Source organism: Cupressus sempervirens, chromosome 3, assembly GCF_028749045.1.
Source record: "Cupressus sempervirens isolate cs-2001-9-10 chromosome 3, ASM2874904v1, whole genome shotgun sequence".
NCBI classification, from domain to species: Eukaryota; Viridiplantae; Streptophyta; class Pinopsida; order Cupressales; family Cupressaceae; genus Cupressus; species Cupressus sempervirens.
The window spans coordinates 91619611-91646456 of record NC_143120.1 but is presented as its reverse complement, the minus strand read 5'-3'; the positions used below and the strand labels follow the sequence as shown (position 1 = coordinate 91646456).

The window sequence follows — 26846 nt, the reverse complement described above, 5'->3', positions numbered from 1 at the left end:
AATTTGCATATAATAATTCTGTCAACTGGAGTACTGATAAATCACGATTCCAAATTGTATATAGGAGCAGTCCCATAAATGCTTCTGAATTGTGGCAGTTGGATAAAGGAGAGATTAGTAGTGCTAAAGCAAAAGAATTTGCTGAACATTTGAAGAATAGCCATGAGGAGGTGAAGAAACACATCATAAAGATAATAGGAGGTATAAGGAATTTCAGAATGGAGATGAAATCATGGTTCATTTGAGATAGGAGTGTTTTTTAGTGGGTACATATAATAAGTTGAAGATGAAGAAGTTTGGACCATGAAAGATAATGAAAAGGCATGATTTTGGAAATGCTTATGAAGTGGAGTTGCCTGTTGAATTGAATATTTCACCAGTATTTAATATTTCAGATTTGACAAAGTATTATGAAGGAGGTGATGGAGATGAAGTTGCAGAAGTGCAGTGGAGTGTTCTAGTAGCTAGTTTGGCTACAAAGGAGATTGAGGAGATACTGGATAGTCGTGTTGGTAGAAGTACAAGTAACAAAACTTATGAGGAATACCTGGTCAAATGGAAAGGGAGGCCAGTAGAGGATTCATCATGGCTAGCAAGGGAGGAGGTTAACCGACTTGGTTTTCCTCTGAATACCTGAGACGTGGTGGAGTCACTTCTCAAATTACCCTGGGTGTCTAATGCAGGAGCATCCTGGGTGTAAGAGCAATCTTGCATCACCCAAAAATATATATTTTTTTAGCCTTTTCTATTTTAATAAGGACTAGTAGACAAGGGGTTACTATTTCTGGGAACTTGCTATTTTTAGTTTGTCATATGAGTTCAAAATGTTCTGATTTTCTATATGAAGTTTCATTTTAGAATTAGAAGCCTACAATAAAAATATCATTGCTCCAGCTAAAGTATCAGAGAAGTTATAATTTTGGAGAAAAATCTTTGAGTTCAGTTTTGAAGGCCATAGAGGACCTGGATGTGGTCCAAAAACTTGACGAAAGGGCACTTGCATAGTTGAAAGGTTGTAGATTACGAGTTGGCGTTTCCGAAAAGTGGTTATAATAGCCAATCGAAGCAATGGTTCGAGAGTTATGGCCTTCCAAAGTTGGGCTACCCAATATTTCAGAAATAAATCTCAAAGATGTATTTGGTCGACTCTGTATGTATTGTTAGAGTTTGTCAACCCTAGGTATTAAGAGTGAATGTCTAGAACCTTTTTGGGCAGCATAAAATTGCTTATTTAAGAAAGACCTGAACATTGTCTAGGACAACTGTGGTTGGTAGTTCGCAGCTTAGTCTTGCAGATTACTGTAATGAAGGCACCCATGTGGGTTAGCATATTGTACTTGTGAATTCTGTAATTCCACATTTGCGGCGATAATAAGAAGTCCATATTTTGTTCTCACATTTGCTACTGTTTCTTTGTTTCTATTATGTGTTTATGGTATTAGAGGGAGCACCCTTCATCATTTTTTTTTGCACGGTGAATTGTTGTGATCAAGTTTGAATTACTTCATTATGATCCACATTCCTCACTTAGGTTGGGATTTCATTTCATGACGTTGAGAAGTAATTTACTTCGATAAAATAATTGTGGATGTTTGCTTGCCTAATCGAATAAAAGCTAGGCCACTAGCCTCTTGCTGATGTTAGGAGTGGTTTGTGTCATGAGTTAGTGAAAGTACTTAACTTCAATTGATATTCAATCTTTAGTTTGCATCTATTGATGAGATTGAAGAAGGTATGAGTATGTTGGAAATGTAGAGAGTAATAGAGAGGGGAGGGGTGAATCGATTACCACAAAAACAATTCCTTGTCCCTAGATGTCAATTCAAACTTTCCACTGATCATCCAATGCTATCCAACTCAGTTAACACTAGAATATTACTATCACTCGGTTAACAAAGCAATCTTATGATTATTAAACTATTTTTATCTTTTAGTAACTTAGCTGCAGAAACATAAAGCATAAGCAAAGAACATGAACACATATGACACCAAGATTTAATGTCAAAAGCCAATTTGGAAAAACCACCATCCAACTAGTTACAATATTTTTCACTCTTCTGAAGTGAGCCCTATTAGGAGCCAACCCTGTAAAAGGTTACAAAACATACTATTAAGTATGACTTTGTTAGAGGATTTAGATCACCCTGTTAGGAGTGGCCTGGTTAGAGGTCTTCAAACACTTCAATCTTGAAATGTCACCTTGTTAGAGGAGTTGCAATATGACTGTTAAGTCAACTCTATTAAGAGATCTCTTTACTGCTACAATTTGAACTGGTTTATGAAGCAACTATCTCTGCAGATTTAGATCTTTGTTCTGGCTTGACTTCTGGATCCTTACTAATCAGATGTTCTTTGTAGCTAGTCTTCCACACTTTCCTGCACTGCTTTGCCTTCGTTCACATAGCCATCTTATTCCATACTCCACTTGTACATTTTATCCTCACAACTTGACCTTTCTTATATGTCATAAGCTAGGACAAGTCGGCTTGAATTCTGTTGGTAAACAGATTTGTCTTCACACAAAAATCTTACAAGATGACTCAAAAATACCCAAACTCGAAGACAAAACAGCATCAACAGTTGGGTCACGTTGCAATGAGATTATGCAAGTGCCCTCTGAATTTTACTGGGTACAACTCCTCGATTAGATGTACAGAGAATGAAATTAATAGATGCTTATAACTTGAAAATGAAGGCCACCCTAACTATTCTCGGATAGGGGGCGAATAACTATTATTTACTTCATTGAACACTTCATAGCCAAGGTGTAGACATGCAATCCTTTACTTTGCTATGAACTAAGAGCATAAAGGAAATCACAAATATAGAATAACGGTATACTTGGAGCTCTTGAACAAATTAGATGCGCAAGGAAATAAAGATCTTAAAATACTTCATAATTCACACCATAACCAATAGAATGAAGAATTGAACACATAGTCTCAATATCCTTCAAGATATTATTTCAATTCAAAAATAAGCACATCTCAGAATATCATGTATAGTTTCATCATTTAGAAAAACCACAAGTGACAAAAACTATTAATTTAACTTTCTATCTCTCCCTTCCTAGCATACAATCCAAGAAAATAAGAAAATGGAAGATGACCCCTTTGTCATGCAGCACTACGTCTACAGAAAAGTGGAACCCTTTTCAATTCTATCTTCTTCGTTAAATAGAATTCTAAAAAGCCCCCTTTTGGTTTTTGTAACTGTTTCTTGAATGTCCCGGATTTCTTACATTCTCTAGAAGTTTCTAATTTTTCACTTATTCGCCTACCTTTATAAAATAAACTTTATCACAAGTTTATATTTATCAATAACCCCTTGAAAACTATTTCCACAAGACCCTTTAATCTTATAATCTCATCGTATGGTAAATAGCTTTCAAGGCTTATTAACCAATATTTCAATATTTACATGTAGCTGCATCTAATTTGGACAGGTATATCAAATTAACAGATGTCAATTAGTGATCATTTCACATTTCTTGGAAGTGTATCTTTGTTTAGTCGACCTCTCCAATATTTGGAATGGATACACTCATCGAGATTTCATGTTCTGGCTTGAAATGGATATTGGATGGCTTCCTTTCTTCACACCATTGGCTTTCTTTGCATCTATGATCCTTGGCACTAGTTTCACAAACCTCTTACAAATGGCTAGGCCAAGACTAGCGCCACCACAATTCCTAGTTGTCATCACGTCAGACTACACAAAATTTATTGAACAACTTTGGAATATCTTGAGGATTGATTCCTAGGCCAGTGTCCTTTAGCCACACTCTTAGGTAAAATGAAAGTCACCCCGCACTGGGTAGAAATCTGGAACTCGTGAATCTCTTGGGAATTCAAGCCTCTCTAATTGTGCTGTCACCACAATACTACCTTCCCTAATGAACTTCATGGCATTTCCTACCACATTCAGTACAATTTGCATAAATCGTTTGTCATCATCAACAACATACTGTCTCCTTGAAGGCTCAGGCCAGTCATTCCTATTATAATTTGAAAGATGCAAAAGAGGAACACAAATTGCAACTACATTCCCAGTCTTGCAGCTTACATCTTATGACCAATATGGACACGAGCCTCTCTGTTTTGATCAGATGAATGTACGTGTGGGTCCTGGTCAGGCTTTTTAAAACATGCATCGTGGCAAGTAATCTTGCAATTCTTTAGCATGTAATGGATCTATGCGCCCTTACGAGCATGTGCCTCCATTTGGAGAATCTAATTTTGGATTTAGTAGAGACATGTTTAGTTTTCCCTTAGCAGACATTTTATTAAATAATTCACTTGCATCATCCATGCTTATTTCTTTTGGATTGAGCATCTGGGAGAGTTCAAACTAGTTTGTCTACTTGATACCAACAATGAGGTGAATTAGAAGCACGTCGCACATAGTTGTCTTTGAAATCTAACATGACATCACTTTATTATGTAAGAGCACCCCAATCGGGTTGTGATTGTTGCCATCAAGATTATCAGAAAAATTGAGCCTACCATGTCCCTCTATATTTTGGATTGCACGTTAGTAACATTTTGACAAATAGTTTGCATATATTTCCTCCATATCCATGGTATGCATGCTACATTCTTCATTCTGTGTGAACACCGTGCATCACGATGAGAGTGCCTTAGCGAAATTTGAGAGTGATATCAAAGAGCAAGGGGAATTATGAAATCCCAATCTTATTTGTACTCCTTTGATCATTTCTAACCATAGATAATGTCTATGCATTGGTGGCGGTCAGGTTTTTTTGATGATAAAGACATTTTGTCTATTATCTTTGCACTTGACGGGAGAATGATTTTCACCAATGCTTGTACGAACCCATTACATCCTTGCACATTGTGAGGATTTTGTCTCAAAAGCACGACATTGTACAATTAATCATCCTTCTCTGTGATGATCCTGTGATCCCACTTCCAACCCGAGCCTCGTCCTTTGATATTGATGTACATCCCTCATCGTGTTTTGCTCACTTGCGGAGATTATCTGCTCATTGATGATTACATTTGCCACTAATATCACCATTTTACTGTTCATAGTGTGTGTGTGTGTGTGTGTGTGTGTGTGTGTGTGTGTTATATGCTTAGGCGAGGGGTTCATGCTTCTTGAGCTTCATCAATTATGTATGTTATCAAGGCTTTCACATTTTTCTCTTGATCGAGGATTCGTCTAGATTTCTAATTTTGATTTAATTACCTGGCTATCCCGCAGGCTTGGGCCAATGTTTGGATACTATAATCTTTTAAATAAGTAATATTTAAGCTTGGGCTTGGGCTATTGAATTGATAGCATCTAGACCACTGAGCTTGCTACTAATTTGGATAATTGAAGCAACGATCTGGTGTTCTAAACTTTGGATTATGCCTCGAGATTTGTGGATCTAAAACATGAGACTAAGCTTTGCATCATTCAAAATCTGAACTTTCTCCATTTTTCGGGCTACAGAACTTTTGAACTCACATCTTTGAGTTGGTAGATGTAAAGCTTGAATTTCAAACCTTATAAAATCAATCTAAACTTGTGAACTTTTGAAATCCGATGAAACTAGGATCTTGAACTATAAATTGAATTGATCTCCATACTCTGGACTTGATTTGGAATTTGAACTACTTTTCTACCCTTATGGTTGCAAATTCTGGACACAATCATTTGAACACATCCATTGTGCCACCTTGAAATGTAGACTAAACCTCCAAAACTGTTGAACCATCCGAGGTTGTCGAACTCTTGAATCACTGAACTTGTTCAACAAGTACAAAGTGATTTAGAACCATTTTGCATTATCTTAACCTATTTTCTCAATCTTGAACCTTGGCATATATGTCCTTTGGTTCATTGTTATGACAATCATTCTGAACATTACCTTCATAAAACAAGACTCCACAAAGCATTTTTCAATATAAATCAGAGGAGAATTCAAGAGAACTAAGGAAAAGGTCATCGGGAGGATGGAGATTTTCAAGTTCAAAATTGGGGTTCAAAACACCAACTAACAAATACCCTTCCAAATAATCAATAAACATCCAAATAGTTAGCCTCAATCAATTAATTCTTAGACAATTGCATTTTGCTGTCACTCGGTCAATACTAGGATTGAATGCTCGATTACTATTGTGAGTCCTTTGATGCTTGATCACTCGGTCAATACTGCAAGAAGGATATCCTTCATTAACCGACATCTTGGTTAATATTGAAATGTCTTCTTTACCTGACTGCTTGGTCAATTCTGAAATATGCAAGGTTAATACTGCAAACTCTTCATTGCTTGGTTAATACTGACATTTGTGTAACATCAATGACAACATACAATTGAAGAATTGTTTCCAACAAACTCCTGCTTTGACATTGATGGCAACACAACATGTCAACATAAACTGATAAGAGTATGAGCAATTAGATAATATCCTTAGTTTTATTTTGATTCTCATCCATACCAACTCCCTCTGTGATTTTGTTTGGATTTGTCTCAACTGCTTCCGCATGAATTCTCCCTCTTACATCTGTCAACACTCTTTTGTGAACTATTGTCATTTTTTTCCCTCTTTGCTGTAGATTCCATCTCTGAATACTTCCGTTCTGAGATATAAAAAACTCTCCCCCTCTTTCTCTTTGACACTAAACTCTCCCTCACTCTTCCTTGCTAACACTGAACTCTCCCTCTTTGACATCAAATGCCAAAGGATACAAAACTTGAAGTTACTGTGTACCTTTTGTACTGATTCATATGCAATATACTCTGTATTTCACACTTGAAGTGTGACAAACTGCATCAACTTGTTAGATCGTCAATGGAGCTTGGTTGATGCCTCACTATCTTTTTCTTTAGTGAGCATTAGATAGGGGAATAACCCCTAGTTTTCCTCTTAGATACATAAATGCATCCTTGGGTAAAGCCTTAGTAAATATATCTACTATCTGCTCCTTGGTGTTTACATATTCCAATCTCACCTCTTTGTCTTGAACCAATTCCTTTAAGAAATGATACTTCTGCAATGTGTTTTGTCTTTGTGTGCATCACAGGATTTTTGGATATGTTGATTCCACTTGTGTTATCACAGTGGATAACCACTGGTTCCTTGATTTCCTCCTTCATTCCTAACATTTATTGCTTGATCCATATTATGTTAGAACAATTGACTACTGCGGCAACATACTCTGGCTCTGCTGTTGATTGAGAAATGCAATTTTGCTTCTTGCTTATCCAAGATACTAATATCTTTTGAAGAAAGAATGCTCCTCCACTAGTGTTTTTTCTATCATCAATGCTTCCTGCACAATTTGCATCAGTAAAAGCTCTTAACTCAAGGTTTTCTCCTTTCTTATACCATAAACCATATTCTTCAGTCCCTTTTAGGTACCTTAGATTTCTTTTTACTGCCATCATGTGATTTTATTTAGGATTAGCAAAAAATCTTGCAACTATGCCAACTACCAATGCAATATCAGGTTTGGTGTGTACCACATATTGAAGTTTCCCATATGTGATAAAATTTTGAAAGTTTATAATGTTTTAAATCAAATGCCAAGACTTGCAAATTTTCGTGCAATACTGACTTTGCTACCTTCCCGACTATATCAAATAACCTATTAATAAACTTTAATTCACGATACCGATAATTGGTGTATATAATATATAGGTTATTTTGTAAAGTATCACATTTATAATTATTATCTATCTAAAATGTTAATAGTAACTGGAAGGAAAAGACTATAGTTTATCAAATCACCATCTTGGCTTACAGGGGCTAATTAATTTATAGTTTTAAATTTATATTATTTTGATACAAAAGATTATAGTTATTTAATCATAACTTATAAAATTATTTAATGGTCCAATCAATATATGCTCATCACATTTATAATTACTATCTAAAATGTTTATAATGATTAGGCCGAAAAGACTATAGTTTATCAAATCACTATCTTGGCCAATGAGAGCTAATTAATTTATTTTTTAAAGTTTATATATTTTGATATTAATTTATATTTTAAAGTTTATATATTTTGATATAAAGGATTATACTTATATAATTAAATTTATATTTGTAAAATTATTTGATGGTCCAAGACTCCAATCAATATATGATCTATATATTTAGAATTTTGGTGTCTATTTTAAACATATTTTAGAAAATTATATATTATCAAATGTTCGATAAAAGTGTCAATTTATTGCCATTTTTTTTGCCGAGTTTTGGGCAAATCAGAGTTGGCAGATTAGAGTTTTTCAATTTTTTTTGGGTCCATCGAATTATTGTTGAGTCTAAGTTTTTCAACTATGGTATAGAGGGATAAGGTGCTTATAATATGGCTTTGTAATGTAAATTCAAATATTTTATTTTAATAATAAAATAAGATGTCCTTTCTTTATTTTTATTAAAGGCATGGAGACTTAAATTACAATTGATTCGTCCTTTATAATCATCTTTAAATTCTGTAAATAATTTTGGTTAGATAAGTGGACTAGGTCATCTATGACATCTTAAACTCGACCATCATAGATATTGTGAAATATTTAATTGTTTCCGAATTTGTGTCCAGTCTGTCTCCTCGACCGTAGGAGTTAAAGCACAATCTGGACTAGTTTAGAATTGCGTATATATATATATTTGATCCGTCGTGTCTTGATTATTAAACTATTTATAGTTTATGTGCATTGAACAAATCAAAGTTGTGCATTATAATCTTCATTGTAGTTGACTCTGTCTCCTGAAAAAGTTAAAGCACTAGTCTTTTTATCATTCAAGTATTGGATTTATATTTGAAGTTTGAAAATCTATAACTTCCTTCTTACAAACCTCAAGTCCATTGTTAAAAACCTTATACAAAACATTTGATTCAAAAACTCAACATTCAGTTTCATTTTGATAGAGTTTGAGGACCTTGCCAACCGAAGAACTCGCAAAGCTTAAATTCGCTATAGAAAAGCCTTGAACCAAGCAGTCATCGTTTGAGGTGATGTTCTACCTACCTAGGTGTAGTGGAGCCTAAAGTGCAGCGGAATCAAGGTCATTCCCATTCATTGGCCAGAATTGATTGTGAAATCCTATTGGAGAAGTGACAGGCTCTTGGATTTCCAATCTGTAGTTTTGGGAACCAAGAGAAGGATCAAGACACCCAAGCGCCAATGTGATGTGTGTGATCAGATAGTTCTGATTTTATGACAGCATTGATAGTACCTCCGGTCATAAAGGGTTTCTTTTCTATAAAGTTATTTCACTCCTTGAATCAATGAGCGTCTAGGTGATCTGTTTCAAGACAGAAGGTTTTAGTCCCAATAGTATTTTCTTAATGAAAGATTGTAATCAGGCACCAAGTTGACATGTTCACAGCCACTAATGATTGTGTTTTGCTATTAATGTTGTAATTCTCCATTGCATATTAGTTTGAGGCCATGAATGTGATGTTAGTGTCTTGTGTTACCCTACAAGAAGTCTTCGAAGTAATGAGATATTTGTTGTGATCAGCAAATTATAAGTTCAGATCGGAGTGGGATCATGTAACAAAGGTAAGGTGTGACAGTCTTATTTGAAGGCACTATAAAAGTAAGTAAATATCATTTCACTTTATGTTTCATAAGACAGTAGAAGAATATTAAAAAGCCCCTTTGGGGTTGGTAGTTGTTCATAAGGTGTGATTGTTTATTGATAATGGAGGCCTAATAGTTTTAGTCTATTTACCGTACTGGGTAAAGAAATCAATGCATATAGACAATGGATCAAATAGCAGAACTTCTTATATTATTCGCATATGCCAAAAGACATTACATCCAGATGATAAGACGATTACAACGATCTTGGAGGGGTGTATATATACATCTCGAGGAACCTTTCTGAAGGTGTCCGTCGGCTACATACAACATGTTGGCTACATAATAAGAACCTTCCCAATACCGACGTAGAACCTTTTCGATACGGATGACATACATCCCAATACACACCCTGTCGGCCGATATCGATGACATACATCCTGATACTAACGACATCCATCTTGATACTTGATACCATATTTATTATTGACATCATCCCCCCAAAAAGAAAAGTCGTCTTCGGACGACCAGACAACAAAACTTAAAACACTAATTACTTTTATTCATAAAACAACATAGACATCATGAACCAGAAGGTTGTGTCTCAGACTGTGAAGACCAGCTGCATCGAAGTTGATACACTTGATCTGTTCGGACCTTCAAATCAGCTCTGATCAGAGAGTTCTCTTCCACTACTTCCTTTAGCATCAATGCAACCTCCTGACACTCAGCTTCTTTCTGATCATGAGCCTTCTTCGCTGAGTCCTTCTCCTGAAGTGTTGTTGCCAACTGTTGTTCTGTTGCTACTAATTGTTGTTTTGCCTTTTGCTTCCCTCGTGCATTTTCTTCGAGTTGTGCTAACAAAGGCTGTCCGCTCTGCTTCCCATGCAACCTACTGGATGGCAAGTCATTGGTCATCTCCTCTAGAGCCTTCTCCGTCGTCTCTGGAGCTTCCTATCTAGCCTCTGCCCTTCTTTGCTCTGTAAGCACCGACTCTGCTAGGGACTTGCTCTCTTCTGCGATGACAGTCAGGTGAGAACGAACATCCTTATCCTTTCCCTTCGTTAGTGGTAGAGGGTCTGTCACCTCCACCCCTAGTACATAGACACTGCATGCCTGCAACGGGTCCAGGTCTCATCAACTAGTTAGACTTCCCATGACTAATAACCACAACGACTGGGGGTCTTGGGGGCATCGCCCCTAGTGGGGTCGAGGGGCAGTGCCCCCGCGGGGTCCCTGTGGCGCTACCCCTCGCCGCTAAGACCAAATTAGCACTCTGAAACCCAGACAAAAATGCATGGAACACACAATTTTTGTGATTTCTTCTGATCCCACGCTTTCTGGCAATTGCTGGTGCTTCCCCTTCCCTTTGGCATCATCTGTTACTCATTCTGAGCATTCTTGATTTGTTGACCTTTTTTTTTTTTACAAAACCTCTTGTCACCCTTTTTTTGTATCTGTACGGATACTCCTGCGTGTACGAGCACAAACCCTCCTGCAGATGATCTGAAGAACGATTACCCTAGAACGCCAACTCCAATCTGACTCAAGATCATGGAAGACAAGTCGTGACTGATGAACATATGCTGCTATAATGACCTTCGGAAACCCTCAGCTCCATGTTGGTCGACTAAGCTTTTAAAGACATATTGTGATCATGCTTGTGCTGCTGTACCTGGAGGTCTCTATAATGCCGTACGGTTCACTGTCATTGAACACCATACTTCAAGCCTTTATAAGCTTGTCACGATTGTATACCATACGGTGTTGTTCTTTCTGGAAGGCCAGACAGGTATTGCTCCCTTTCCAGTATGTTGTACAGTCCAGCTGCCTTCAATATAATGTCTTAATCTCCGTACGGTAGCTGCATATTGCCGTGCACATGATGGCCGTACGGTGACACACCTTCATGTCGTACGGTGTCAGTGATGCAAACAATATGCATATGGTGCTTTGCTTGGAATGCCGTACGGTTCATGTTCATTATATAAAATGTCGTACGGTGGTGGCTAGCTTAAGATGCTGTACAAAATTTCTCCTTTCCCTTTTTTTCTTTTTTTCCAATTTTTTTTTTTTAAAACTTTTTGATTAACTCTGTTTTTACTTATCTTACATATGTACAATATTTACATATATACAGTATTTACAGTCATTCTTTTCTTAGTTGTTCATCCATGGAGGTGTGTTACTTCTTTTATGGTAGACATTCAACTTCGACCTATTCACTGCGTCGGCCACTTCCTTTCCCTCTAGCATCCATAGTTTTATTGCTCCGTTATCACCCACTCCTCGAATCTGGTACGGCCCAACCCATTTCACTTGAAACTTGCCTGGTTTGATCTCATTCCGTCCGTCATACTTCAACACCAACTTTCTTGGTTGGAACTTGTTCAATTTTAGATGTCTATCATGCCATGCTTTGTGCCTGTTTTGTGTCACCTCTGTGGCCCCTTGTGCCTGCAATCGTTGCTTATTAAGTTTATTTAAGGTACACGATCTCTCCATCCATTTTTCCATATTGCCCAGGTTGTTCTCGAAGCTTGGTACCATGGACTCCATCAGTTGCCCCTTCTGGCCATCAATAACACCTCCACTCCGTACTGCTACAACTTTGATTAAACCCTTCCTCTTTGTTTCTTGTGTAGACTGTATGATGTGTCTTCCTTGCTGCCGACACCTTTCTGCTATATCTGTGGTTCGACGTAACATTTTCTTTCTGCACAATTGTACGGTGGAATCTTTCCTTTCTATGGGTTCATACTGTATGTTCTTTCTTTCATCTTCAGCCATAACTGCCTTTCCTTCTTCGGCTTCTCTATGTTCCTTCGGATATTCATTTCCTTCGTCTTTCTTACCTTTGTCGACCCTTAACATATTACAGCTCAGAAAGAGCTCATAGTCCTCCATCTGCTAGTGAAAAAGGCCGTTCAACGAGTCTAGATCGTCCTCACTCGACCCTCCTTCCAATTTTAATACTCCTTTATCAGGTTCCATTCTCTTCTTCTCCTCGTCATCATTCTTGTTTTCACCTTCTGAGTTTGACGATGCTGCCTCCTCACGTACCATTTGTGTGTGTAGGTCAATTATGAATCTTCTGCCTCCACGCTCCATTGATAGGGTATTCTTCTTCCAGTCGTGTTTAACCTTGGCTTGTATCAACCACCCTTGGCTCAGAATGGCATCGTATCCTTTGCGCTTTAGTGGGATCACGACAAAGTTCAACAGGAACGGCTGTGTTCCAATCATCACTGGTTGTGCTATCAGAACTCCCAATGGCTTAATTCCATGTTGATCGGCTGTTAGCAGTTGGAATGTAGGTGGCCATAATGTTGGCTGTCCCAACCTTTTCTAGGTATATTTTGGTAGCACATTGACACCGTACCCTCCATCCACAATCGTGTCCGTCAGTACAATCCTGAGAATGCCCATTTTGACAACTGCAAGATGGCGTCCGGATGAAAGGGCTAACAGTATCGTATCTTCCGCACTTGCACCACCTTCCTTCTCCCTTCCTTGCTCTGCTGGTTGCTTAGCAGTTGGAGCTATATTCGTGTGTGTTGTACGGAGTTGAGGCATAGTGAGCAACAAATCATTTATCCTGATGGGTACCTTGGTTTGTAATATTTGCCGTACGATGTTTTGTTTTGCGCAGTTCTGTGCAGAGATACCAATCGTGTCCTTCAGGTGTGCCTTTTCTGCCTATGTTGCTTTTTGTATCTCTACTCGCGCTTCCTCCAGTTTCTTCTTTTCCTCCGTCGAATTGGGATATAGTTTTGCTTGCTTCCGAGTGATGGCCAAAACCTCTTCTTCGTCCATCCTGACGGTAATAAAGTTTACTCCCGACTTCGGGCACTTAGCATCTTCATGATCGTCGAGTCCGCACCATCTACATAACAATTTCGGTGTGTTTGCTGTTGTGCACTCTTGGGTGAACTAGCCCCACATTGCATGTGCGGCATTGAACTATCAGCCGACCATTCGCATTGCCCTGGATTCGACTCCTCCCTCCATTATTGTTGTTGTTGTTTTGACCACGCCGATTATTTCTGTAACCTCCCGACGTGGCACCCTCCGTACTGGTGTTCTCGCTTCTTCCTGACGTGAACACTTCCTGTGTCAGGAACACTTGCTGCGGTGCTCTTGTTTTCAAGTTGAAAGGGCATTCTTTTATTGAATGTCTCATGCTCTGACAAATCTCAAAAAATTGGTCTTTCGGGCAGGATCCCTTCGCATGGCCTTCCTTCTTGCACTCCGTGCACTATAGCTCATTGGCCTTAGTTTCCTTGTGCATGTTCTTGAACTCCATCATTCGAATCATGTCCTTTTGGAGGGCGCGGACCTTCTTACTGCTGCCTTCATCATCGCTGCTATCTTCTCTAGAAGGTGTGTCATCATCCGAATTGGATGAACTATTCTTCTTCTTTTGGTCTTCTGTTCACTTTCTAGGTTCATTGCCCAGTTGTATGCTTTAATGTATGTCGATGGTGGCACAATCTTCATCTTCTTTCGCAGCTTCAGGTGAAGGCCTTCAATGAAGCATCTTTTCTGTAGCCCATCAGCCGACTTATTCTCCATTTTATTGATCAAGTCCTTTAACTTCCTGGCGAAGACTCGGACTGTTTCATTCTTCCCCTGCTTAGTATTGAATATCTCTGCTACAATTTCAATATCGTCGCGCAAGAGTTGAAATTCTGCGATAAACTCTTTTTTAATGTTATCCCAATTGTTTAACTTTTGTGGATCGGTATCAGTAAACCAATCAATTGCCATCCCCCGTAGGGTTGCCGGAAATTGCCTCATCCATTCGTTTGTATACATTATGCCATGGGCCCTCGAAATCGTTTCACAGATTTTATAATGTCGGATGGGATCAGCTGCTCCATCACCATCAAATTAAGGCAATTTTTTGGTCCCGCCATCTTGATATCGACGCTTGGTATCTCGACGTTGACGCTCGATATCTCGACACTGACGCTCGGTATCTCGACACTGACGCTATTTGGTGAAGAAAGGTCTCCGTTCAGAGAATCTGTCCCTTCAGAAAGTGTATTGCGGATGAAGAGTTCACTCCACACTCTTGCCCCCTCGGCACTTGGAGCCGTGTGAGTTGTTTCTCTTCCATCAGAATTCTCTTCCCTCGGCGAATACAAATTCAAAAACTCCTCCCTTGCTTCTTCCACCAACTCCACCCATTGTCGAGTCTCTTCCAACAATTCTTCCGTGCTTCTGTGTCCGTCAACAATCTTCTAGAACCTCCTTCTGCATTCAGCTTGCTGTGTGAAAATTAGATTTTCTTGCGCAACACGTATTCCATCTTTTCTCTTCACCTTATTTTGATCTTTGTTAAGCTGATTTGGCATTAATCTTCATTCCTCTCTCCTTCCAGGTTCATAGGGCAATGGCGCCAAATGTTTACCGTATTGGGTAAAGAAATCAATGCATACAGACAATGGATCAAACAAAATAACTTCTTATATTATTCGCATATGCCAAAAGATGTTACATCTAGATGATAAGATGATTACAACGATCTTTTACGGGGGTATATATACAACATGTCAGCTACATAATAAGAACTTTCCCGATATTGACGTAGAACCTTCCCGATACCAACGACATACATCCCGATACACACCCTGTCGGCCGATATCGATGACATACATCCTGATACTGATGACATACATCTTGATACCGACGACATACATCTTGATACTGATGGCATACATCCTGATACCATATTTACTATTGACATAGTCCTAGTTTGTATCTTGATAATAGAAGGGATCACTGATTTCTTGGTAAGTTAAGAAGTGCAAGAGTTGTTTTGTAAGCTTTTGGGTCAAGAATGAAAAGATGTTCTGTTGATCAAATGAAGTTCTTAATGACATTGACAGTGACTGTCAAGTTAAAAGGAGAAGTTAATATTGTCAGATACCTCTTTGGTCAGGTTGAGATCCTTGAATCAGTTTTGGGTCACAGGCATCCATAATGGTGTTGTTAATCCAAGTATCTCTACATCATTTCATCAAGTTGAAAGGAAGATCTTTGGCATAAAATGTATGAGTTTTTCCTGTGCAACATCTCTTGCTTCATCTTGAAATTCCCTTATCCAAAGAGTCTCTTTTGTGAGGAGGAGGGGGATCTACTTCTTGGATAGAGGGTGTCTGCAAGACAGGATTTCGGGGAGGCCATTACCGAATCTGTAGGTGCTCCCATTCATGTTTTCTTTGCTAAAGGATGATATATCAAGTTATCTCTTCTATTCACAACTTAAAATTCTTCTTTTTCTTTGATGAATGCCATATTCTTTTTCTTTTGGTAACCCCTTGCTTGTTTGCCTTCAAACATATTTTAATTCCTTTCCCACTTATAGCACATAAGTGAGCTTTCACTTGATTGTATGAGCTCTTAAATTGTACTCTACACTCACCACGATTCCAAATGGGTGCCCCACCTCTTGGAAGTTGATCAAGCATTGTAACATAATTCCATAAAGGAGATGCTTGATCAATTTTAGTTTTTTGGTTTCTGTCAATACCTACCGAACTTGAATTAGTGGACATTTCAAATAGATTGCAATTTGATTTCTGTCATAAGAAATAATGAAAATATTCAATTAAAAAATATATAAATAAGTGCAACTTTACAATATGTAAAAACCTATGAAAGTTCAAAACAAACACTGAAAAACATTATAAAAATAATTAAATTTTGTCTCTTTTTTTCTTTAAATTTAAAATAAAAAAATTGTCAAAAACTTAACTTTTGTTGAAAAAATATAGAATCAGTCAAAATGCTTACTGTAGATGAAAGTATCTCATTTAGCAAGCTAGTGTCACCTGTTTGTCACTTTTTGATTGATCTCCATTGAAAAAAACTTCCTTTAAAATTGCAATATGGGAGCAAAGGTGTGTTGGAGAGAAGTGAAGTTGGGAAGGGGTGAAATTTAGGTTTATGTGGCATGGCATTTTAAATTATTTAAAAATATCTTTTTTCATTTGAAAAAGCGTTTTTTGGTTTTTCGTGCCTATGAGCTCCTTGGCTACCTTGGGATCCTTGTGGGTATGCATGTTCTGTACCAAGAGGAGGGCGTAATTTTGTGTATCCGCAAGGAACTTGGGGTAGCTAGGGACTCTTGTTGTTGCCCTTGCTACCACACTATTTCAGTGTGGCATGGGTTCCTTGGGAGGAGAACCCGGTAATATAGAGTAACGAGATGCAAATTGTGTTTCAACTTTCTTTAGGATTTCCTCATGTGGGTCTCACTCATTGTAATTTCTAGCACAATGTTTAATTAATAGATTTTATTTAAGGGGTTGCCATTGGGCTTTGTAGTGGCTCTCTTTATCTTCTTTTTTCTTAGTAACAAAACTATATTGTGTTTCTTGACCATGGTGCATGCGCATCGTTTATTTTGGTTGGCATCAATTGATGTACTTTGATCTTTTCTCAGGAACTGGTGTGTTTATATCCATTGCACTTCCATTTGCAATGCCCATTTCTCCTATTATGAGGGGGAACGATGAAATACTCATCTCAGGAAGTGCAGAATTAATGAATGATGCACCTATTTATTGCGCAGTGTTTGTTATTGTTGACTTTTAAAGTTTGCTTGACTGTAGAGAGAATTGTGTAGAACTTGTGGAGATTGGTTTTGGCTGGAAAAAAGCAAGCAAAATCCTTTGCTTTATAGAAATGAAAGGTGCTCACAGTTAAAAAATTCCCTAAACTTAAGTTGGTGTCTTACAGTTGAAAATTCATGAATTTCTTTTTGGCATACATGAATATAAAACTGTAGAGAGGAGCTCAGTTTTTATGACAATTTGAGAGGAAAACAAGAAATCTAAAAGGCATAAGTTAGATTACATTGTAGTAGGTAAGCCTTATAAGGGCAAGTGCTTAGTTTCTTAGATTTAATGCTATAAAATTGGTATTTTCCCCAGAGATATTAAAAGGCAATTCCATTATTATTGACTTCACATGATGTGTGAATATATCTGATGGAAATCAGGAATTAAGAAAAATAGATAGACTGCTGCATTAGGTGACCTACCTGCAAACTAGAGAGCTTTTTTTTTAATATTATTTTGTGTAATGGAGCTATCAATCTAGTTATTTCAGCTTCAAGCAGTCTATGGTCCGTTTACAATAAAAAAATTGGACAGAAATTTTTGGCATTACAGTTATTAAATATATGTTTTCCAGAACATTGGAATATGTAGAAAACCTCTTTACCTTAAACATATGTGCATATATTCATCTGATGAAATTTTTCAAAGAAAATTCATTTTTCTTTCTTCAGGAAAAGAAAACTAAACATTAATGCAAACTATAAAATACCAAAAAGCAATTTGTAATTTACTTTTCAACATCTCCTTAAACTGTATACCTCGCTATGTGATGCACTATTTCTCTTCTCTATAGTATTCCACTCATGTAAGCGCAATGCATGATGCAAAAAATGAACATGTATCACATTCAATATAATTGTTTCTTTTTGAGTTGACAGGGCAAGCCAGGAAAGCCAATATCAAAAGAGGAGTTAGGGCGGGCAACATGGACATTGCTCCACACAATTGGAGCTCAGGTGAAACATTTTTTGCAAGGTTATTTATAATTTGGGGCAAAAATACTTGCACACAATGATACATGTTCACTTATGAATAGTTGGATTGGGCATTATCTATTAAACACTAAAAATGCTGCAATTTTTTTGATTAGGTACTGTTAAAATTCAAGAAAGCTTAGCTTAAAAGCAACCACCACCAATGGTTTGCGTGGAATTATCATGGACTATAAATAGGATGAATATCTTACATATTTGGAGCTGCCTTCATAGAGATATGAGAGTGATATATGGTCTTTGGCATGCATTTTGTGTCCATCTCCTTGACATATTGTGTATCACAGTGGGCACGACTCATTGACATTTGAGGCCTGAAGGCATTTAGAAAATACAAAGTTTTTATCTCTTTGATAGAGCTTGTATTGGTGGGGCTCAGACTAATTGACTGCATATATGCCCCATATATTACCTACCATGAGCTTGTGTAGTACAACTATAGATGAATTTGGAATGAGCATTAAATTACTCCTATGGGTCTGCAATAAAGATCCATTAGTCTGGAGGACAAATAATAAACTCAGATTATTTTTTACAAAAAAAAAATTTCATGGTGAAATTTCAGACTTAGTCTGAAAACTGACAAGTTTTAGGCCCTTTGATGCCTCTGATCAATCCTCAAAATCAGATATTAACCTTGCAATCAATTTGCAACCAAGTTTGGAATAGTTTAAACTTTAAGAGCTTGTGAATTCTCTATAATTTTGCCAAAATAATCGCTCCAGAGAAATTTTCAGATTTTGGTCTGAGGACATCCACTAACAACCCCTTGATATCATTAAAATGGCCTTGAAATTCAAGCTTCTGCTTTGAGAAAATCCCTGCAATCAGATTTGATATAGTTTGGTGATGAGCAAAATTCAAGAATTTTTGCAAAAATCGGCCCTTGTGGAGTAAATTTTCAGATTAAAATCTGAATACATTTGCTCTTCACCATCTTACCTAGTGAATTCTTTTGGTGAAGCCTGGGAAAAAGTTCTGATTTCTCATCAATAATCATCAGTTTTCATGGTAATGGTTTATGCCTCCTCAATTGGATTGATTTCCAGCCTTCTTATTGCTAGGTGCCTTCTTTTCCAACCTTCAAACTTTTTTCTTCACCACTTTTGACCATTAAGTCAATCACTTGTATTCTCTTATAGCTGTTGCATGCTTATTTAAAGTAGTTTTCGCTTGGAGTTTTGCCTACACAAGCAATGTGCGACTAAAACACGACCTAGAAACTCTTGCAACCAGCCTTTATATTATTTACCTTTTTTAATTTCAACTTTATGCCTCCAAGGGAATTCAATCCATATAGGGGTTGAATTTATTTTCTAAATCCACCTCCTACCATCCTGAAAGGGAGAAATTTGAACTCCATCAGGATTATTTATTGCTACTTTTCATTCATCCAAGTGGGAAAATGCGATTCCCATAAGGATAAATTCCCAGTTTTCTCACCATCTTCATGCTCAAACAGATCATCATATTGATAGAGGGGAATGCATCTGTAAGTTGTGTACTCTTGATGAGATTGAGATGGAGACCTACTTTATCTTCCGGTGCCCTATCCTTTATGAGATCAGTGGGAGATTCCATTAATTGTTCTGTGAATGCTGTCCTCTCTCAGCCTTCTTGCATTATTGTGACCAACGACGTCTTGCTCTTTATCTTCAGGAGGCTACTTTGCTCTGTGCTAGTACTTTGCAGTCTTTACTTCCTCACTGGCATACCTCTGATCAGCTTATTACTGCCTTTTTCACACCCTTATCTCCTTTACGGGGTGTGTAAAGGCTGTTTATTACTTCCAGTTCTATTGGCCATTCTAGATCTATTAGGCCCCACAACAATTATTTATGTCAATGACATTCTTCCACAAGTTCACTGTGATAGTCTAGGGTTCCTATCTACTCACATTCTTATCCTTTTGCGACTGATTTCTTTTTGCCAAGGAAAGACTCCTAGTCTTCGCCTTGGCCTCTCTCTCTCTTCTCTTGTTTCTTGTTTCTCTTTCCTCAGACAAAGTTTGGTGATCTTGCTATTGTCAGCTTCTTGGTTGTAGCTCTTAGTCCCATAGACCCTTTGTGGTCTTTTGTTGGACATTAATAATATTATCTTATCTTATACCAAATTAATCTTGATGTGCATATAAGTGGGAAAAATTGATTCCCACAGGGACAAACTCAATACTATACTTCGAATTTTTTCTCTCATCTTCAATTGCGTTCAAGGGGAAAATCGACCTCCCTTTGGATTTGGGGGATTCCTATGTTTATCTGAACAAAGGGAAATTTTTCCTTATCGGGGTTTCTTGACTTTGGATCTCAAACATTTTCAAGTGTTGTTAGGGAAAAATTAACTTCATTGAGACAAAGGGAAAAATCCATACTCATGTGGACAAAGTTATCTTCTTAAAATTTTCTCTGTCCAACTCCAAGGGGAAACTCACTCTGACTTGGATTCTTTACTTCATTACATGTCCTTAGTATCCAGAGGAGCAAATTTGATCTCCATCTAGACAAACTAGTTCAACACTTGGCTTTTTCATTGTAATTGTCTCATGAAGTGGGGAAATTCATGCCTCATCGGAATTATAATGAGCCCAAGCTGGCTCTCAATGCTAAAGTAGTATGACAATATTGTTTCTTTGCAAGTCTTTTCTTTAGTTTTGTATTTTAGAATAAGTCTTTTCTTTAGTTTTGTATTTTAGAATATATATATATATATATATATATATATATATATATATATATATATATATATATATATATATATAGTTTTTAAAAATATATAAATAAACAAATTAAATACGAATGATAAGCGACCTTCTACCTGTCCACTTTTGATCTTTGCACAAATAACAACTACTGAAATTGCATAAATGCAATCTATTTTGAATTACAAATAGGAACTTGTGTGGTATGCAGCGCATGTGGCATAAATGATGCAAGAAGCACCCCAACCGCTATTCCTATTCTTCAGGTGGCTTGCTCACAAACATTTTGAAATATCCCAAATGGATATTGGCCCGATTTTATCTCAAGACAATTTTCCGAACATAAACATATGAAGTTGCATTATAAACCAACAATCTAAACTAGTAGATTCTCATAAAATACCTTAGAATATGTTATTGCATTATACATCTGCAATACAATAACTAGCATTCAAAATCGAATCCTAAACACAATTTTATTGTTAGCTTGGAATACTAAGAAAAGAACCTGTAGGCACATGTGAGACACCTAGTGTGACGTCTTCATAGACAATGGGTTTGTGTCCACTGTCTATTGGCACGAGGGTTTACGTCCTCACGTTGGATGGAAGCTAAAGCTTTCCAAATAACTCTCACAAGAGAGAAACTGAAATTTGAATCCTGAAACCAACCATAAAGAAATGAGCTTTTGCTCCTCCTTTTAAAGACCCAACCTGTGACTCTTTATCTTCAGTATTCTTGTCCCTATCCCTCATGTCAACTCATCTCTTATTCACTCTCCTTTAATTAAAATTAACTTAATAATCCTGCATTAAGTCCTCAAAGTTCATATATTGGATTGGCCTATCAGTTTTAATGTCCCAAAAGAAGGGGACATTACAGTCCTCCCCTCGAGATTGTTTGCCCTCAAACAACTGCAAGCATGTGATGATGATACTTGGGTCCCATATCAACATCATGAATAATGCTCTGACAATCTGCTGCACTATTGTGATATGGACGAAGGACGAAGAACTGCAAAACCATTCACTATCTTCCCATAATAACAATACATCAGGCGCGCTAATGCTAGGATCCCAAACCATGTTGTCATGACCATCAGATATGATGAGATAGAAATGTATCAAGGAGCTATGTATATCACAGTAGATGGTGACGACCTGAACTAAATTGTTGATGTAAGAAACAAGCTGCTCAATAGCTGAAATCAACACCATGGGCACATCAAATACCGTATTGTCATCATCAATTTGGAGAACCTTTAAGTACATAGGTGCTATGAGTAAGAATGAGGCTGAAAAACCATCCCCTATGATTGAAACATAACTCTCATCAATCCTTCACCAAGATCTATTCAATGGTTGATGTATGAAATCTAATATCCCCATCATAAAATAGTTTATTATTCAAATCATTGTTAATGGGCTGATTGATTAAAATTTTCTCGGACCCATTTTAGTTTTGTTTTTGTAGGTAAGTGTAGCCGTCAGCTATCTTTGTACACCCTTGGAAGGTTTTCTTCGATAGGCATTTAAGCATGACATGTAGGTAGTTGTTAGGCTTGCATTTTGGATTATTTTTTGTATTGCGAATTCTTGTTGGGATTCTCTATTGTTCGCCATATCGGGAGTGAAAAATCTTCCCTACTTGGCTTGTTTGGTTTCGGTGGGCTTCAACCCTCACCTTATTCTATTGCATGTAATACTTTGCTTGGATCTGGCAAATCGGAGCACCATCTTTTGCCAATTATTAATTGAAGGATTATTCATGTTCAATCTCTTATTTGGCTTTGTTTCATGATTTCACATCTGTAAGTTTTGCTACATGACTAAACCCTCATTCCATTTGTACTCCGTTCGCTATCCATCATTCGTATTGAAGTTTCACTATATCGTGCGGCCATCCTTGCAACATCATACTATACGACCATCTAGGCCTACCGTACAACCACCCAGGACAACCGTATTGCCTAACTGTTCCACCGTACGACCTCCTACCGTACTGCACCCTACTCCACTGTACGATCATTGTCCCTCCCATCCGATGCTGAAGTCATCATCGTATGGATTGTTCTCCATTCTACCGTACGACCATGACTTGGCTACTGTACAACACAACCCATGCTCCCGTATGTCCTCCTGTGGCCTACCGTATGGACTCTCCATCAAGCATTACTATCGTACGACCAACTGCTTTGTGCATCCATCCTTCTAGATACTGTACGATATTGTACACTCCAAAACCCTGTACACTACAGTTCTTTCAATTGATTTCTTTTGGAGGGGAATGGGATTGTTACAATAAATTTGTCCTACTCATATATAGTTGGGAATCAGGAACCATGTATGGGTTGATCAAAGGATAAGCAACCATAGTCAATTCACTATACCAATCCTGTGACCAAGATTCACTACTAGGAATTGTATCTGGATCCAATATTCTAAAGTCAAGATCAACCTCTTCATGAAAATCAAAAGGAATTCCCTCATTTATCTCTAAAAGGTGATTATTGGAAGTCCAATTTGTTAAATCAGGATCTCTGATAGAGACACAAAAAGATTGAACTGGTTGATATTTACTTACCAATCTGATTGTATATATAATGTGTAGTTCTGATGCAGATCTTTCAAACCGGAACAGTAATGTGCAATGTAGATCCTTCGAACTTGAACAATAATGGAGAGTGGACGAGCACAACTTGATAAGTATCCTTGTTTGTAGAAGACCGATCACTGAGTTTGAGTATGACTTGTAATTGATATTTGTCCTCAGCGATTGCTTTGTCTTATATATAAGAAGGGAGTCATGTCCCCGTAGAGACATGACTCTATGTGGCCAAAGGCCAAGTAGGGTCATGTCTCTATGTGGGCTTAACTAACAACAATGCATAAAATATATAATTTAATTGTTTACCATCAATGACAGTAACATAAAGATACAAGAGCCCCGATAACACAATAGGATGTTCAATGATAAGAGCCCGATTTGATAAAGTCATTTATGAATGATCAACCACATATATATATACGCACACACACATATAAACATAAATTTGTATATATACATATGTATATATATTGATAATATAATGCATAAAACAATGTTCATGAAAATCATGAATTCAGATGCTCAATATCACTTTTAATGATGCTATACATCAACACAATCAACGTCTGCTTCAAACAAGGGGTTGTCTACAAGGTGAAGGTAATCTGAAATTTTGGTACTTGGTCTTTTGGGATAACTATCCAAGTCATAAGTCTGTTGAATTCTATCAAGTTCATTAATTACTTCTTGGAAAAACTCCTACCTCTCTTTACTCTCATGCTCTTTAGTATGATTTGTGACCCTAACCTGATTTTCTGCTTCATGAAGAGCAATCTGTGTATCATCCAATGTCTCATGAGCATACTTAAGCCCCTTGTTGAGCTCCATAATCTCATTCTTTTCTTTACTCAACTGATCAACATATATTTTAACAACCTTAAGAATATAATCTTTGTTGGAAAGCAAACATAAATAGTCTGATTTTATAGATTCATTGGTTGTTTTGACTACCTGCAAATCAGCAACAAACAATTCTCCTTCCACTCCCTTTTGAGCCTTCCTATGGAGATCATCAACCATCCTGTGAGTGCTGTCATAACATATCCAAGATGCCACAACCATGTCTATACTAACCTTCAGCTTGTTCTTTAAGGCATGCATGTCATTATTGTTATGTTGATGCAACTCATCGTCTTGCAGTGTCATCTTGGATTGTTCATCCAAATATATATCATGTGTATAAGAAACACACGGTTCATCACACCTCTCAAGAATATAATCATAAGCCTTAATTTCCTTGCTCCTTTGATCTGAATGCAAAGGCAAAGCTGCTACTATGACATCATTCTTATGCAAACATTCCTCATTCAAAGATTTCAACATTCTCTTACATTGAGTAGAACCCACCTCATCAACATGTTTGTCAGGCCTAACCTCCAAATCACCAACTTAGAAACTTGTATGTTCCTTACGCATATTCTTTCCATCGTTGGTTTGAGTTACTTTACCTTCCTCCTCACAGTTATAATTCCCATAAGGCCTCATAGGAGTCCCTTTAACCGGTAAACTCATAGAGATCAGCTCACTATCTGTCATGCAATCTTGAAATTTGTTGATTCTATGCTTAATTACTTCCTCCACAAGCTCAAAGACTGCATATGAGATCATCAACTTAAATGAGCCTTTGCAATATCTATGTTCCCCTCTCCAAAAGGCTAACAAGGTTGACTGGAACCTCTTGCAAATTTCAACATTTACACCAAGAACTGAAATATAATAGTGTGCATGTGAGTCTTTAAACTTCCTGAATGGTAGCTCCTAATTTCGAACAAGAAGCATTCTAACAGTTGAAAAATTAAATCATTGCATTCAAGGTCAATCATAATATAAAATAACCTCATCTCTGCCATAATATTCAAAATTTGAATCTTTTTGTCAAAAGCAGGGTCTTTGTCATCATGTAGCCCCTTCAAGTTCTTCACTATCAGCTGCAAAACTTTCTTCAACACTACATCATTGTAGGCTGTTATAGGAGATGTTATTCGCATAATCTCATTGAGACAAGAGGCAACTACAAGCCTCACATCTTAATGCGGATGTTCCATAAACTTGGGTTGGACCAAGGTAACCATTGAAGGTTGTAAAGTCCAATTCGCGAGCCTACAATCTGCCTACTCTACATTGGTCAAATATGTTTCTATCTCTTCCAATTTGGAGAGAACATCATTTGAGGATTCCATGTGTTCTAGTTGCAACCCAAGTAAATATATCCATCCTAGTTGTTTTTCTTTCTGCAAGTTTCTTTGCTGAGGACCATTGAAAGTATTATTAAATTCATCTGAAAATGCATTGCTTTTCCATTGTTCTGTTTCTTGTTTCTTCTACAAATGGTTGCACCAATATTAACCCTAGTTCAGTGGAAATTCTAACTGCAATAAATTACACTCACTCTTGTTCCAATATTTCACGTTAGAGTTTGATGAAGTCACCCAGATTCAAATTGAACTAAAATTTTGTATTTATTTATCTGCAATCCATTATCAACTTTAATATGTTTGCCTCGGAGTAAAGCTAACTATTGGAATTTCCCCCAATAGCTGTGTTCTTCAGCAATATGCAACCAAACCGAAGCATAATCCATGAAAACCTTCAAATTTGAAAAACTTGGCAATGATGTCCTTCCAAAATTGTATCAGTGCTACCAACATCAAGGATGCCTAATCCTTTTAATTGATATGATGAATCATCCTGGGCATACTAGACACCTTACTTGGTTACAACCAGTGTGTAGTCATGTTTCCTAGAGGTTGGAAGTCAAAGACTCTCAATGGTGAAACTCCTGTCTCAACAAGCATGCATGTGCTAATTTCCACGGTCTATAATCCAGAAGTTTTGTAAAGCTCCAAAAGAGAATATATCTAGGACAACAAAGTTTTAACACTGCCAAGACAGTAGTGAATCGGTAAGTATTTTATATAGAAAATTTAAGTTCCAATACTTCTCGAGTGTCTAGTTTAAGCAATCTTTGCAGTGTATGGTTGTTTCCTAGAATCTGAATATCTTTCTTTGAAAGATGTCTTGTGTCAGCAGTTCATACAATTCTTTGTGCTCCAACCCTCGAGTACATACGTTATAGGATTCTAAGTGGGTGTCGTTACTTTCAAGATATCCCTTATGAGTGCAAGTGCAATCAAATAATGCTAAGTCGTTACTTTTAGATGTTTAACAGTTCCTTCCGTCACACTAGACTTCACAAAAACACCAAATTTCTTGTTCACGACATACTAAAATGAAGAGTTGCTCCAAGCAGAGAAACACTTGAATCAATCGATGATAGTTATTAATCCTTCAACACATAAAAAACACAAGCGGTTATAGAAATGGATTCGGCTTAATTCACATCAATTCATATCTCCGTAAATGTGGAGTTGCGG

At 37.2% G+C, this 26846-nt stretch overlaps 1 protein-coding gene across 2 annotated transcripts in view; it reads left to right on the top strand.

Annotated features, from left to right (window-relative positions):
• The window catches only part of ERV1 (Erv1/Alr family protein), a 214516-nt gene that overhangs the window by 84919 nt on the left and 102751 nt on the right, over positions 1–26846 (top strand). For both annotated transcript variants that reach the window (XM_089818469.1, XM_089818470.1), the window contains exon 2: positions 18054–18131. In XM_089818469.1, the coding sequence (XP_089674595.1) occupies positions 18054–18131 (78 nt within the window). The remainder of the gene's footprint in view (positions 1–18053; positions 18132–26846) is intronic.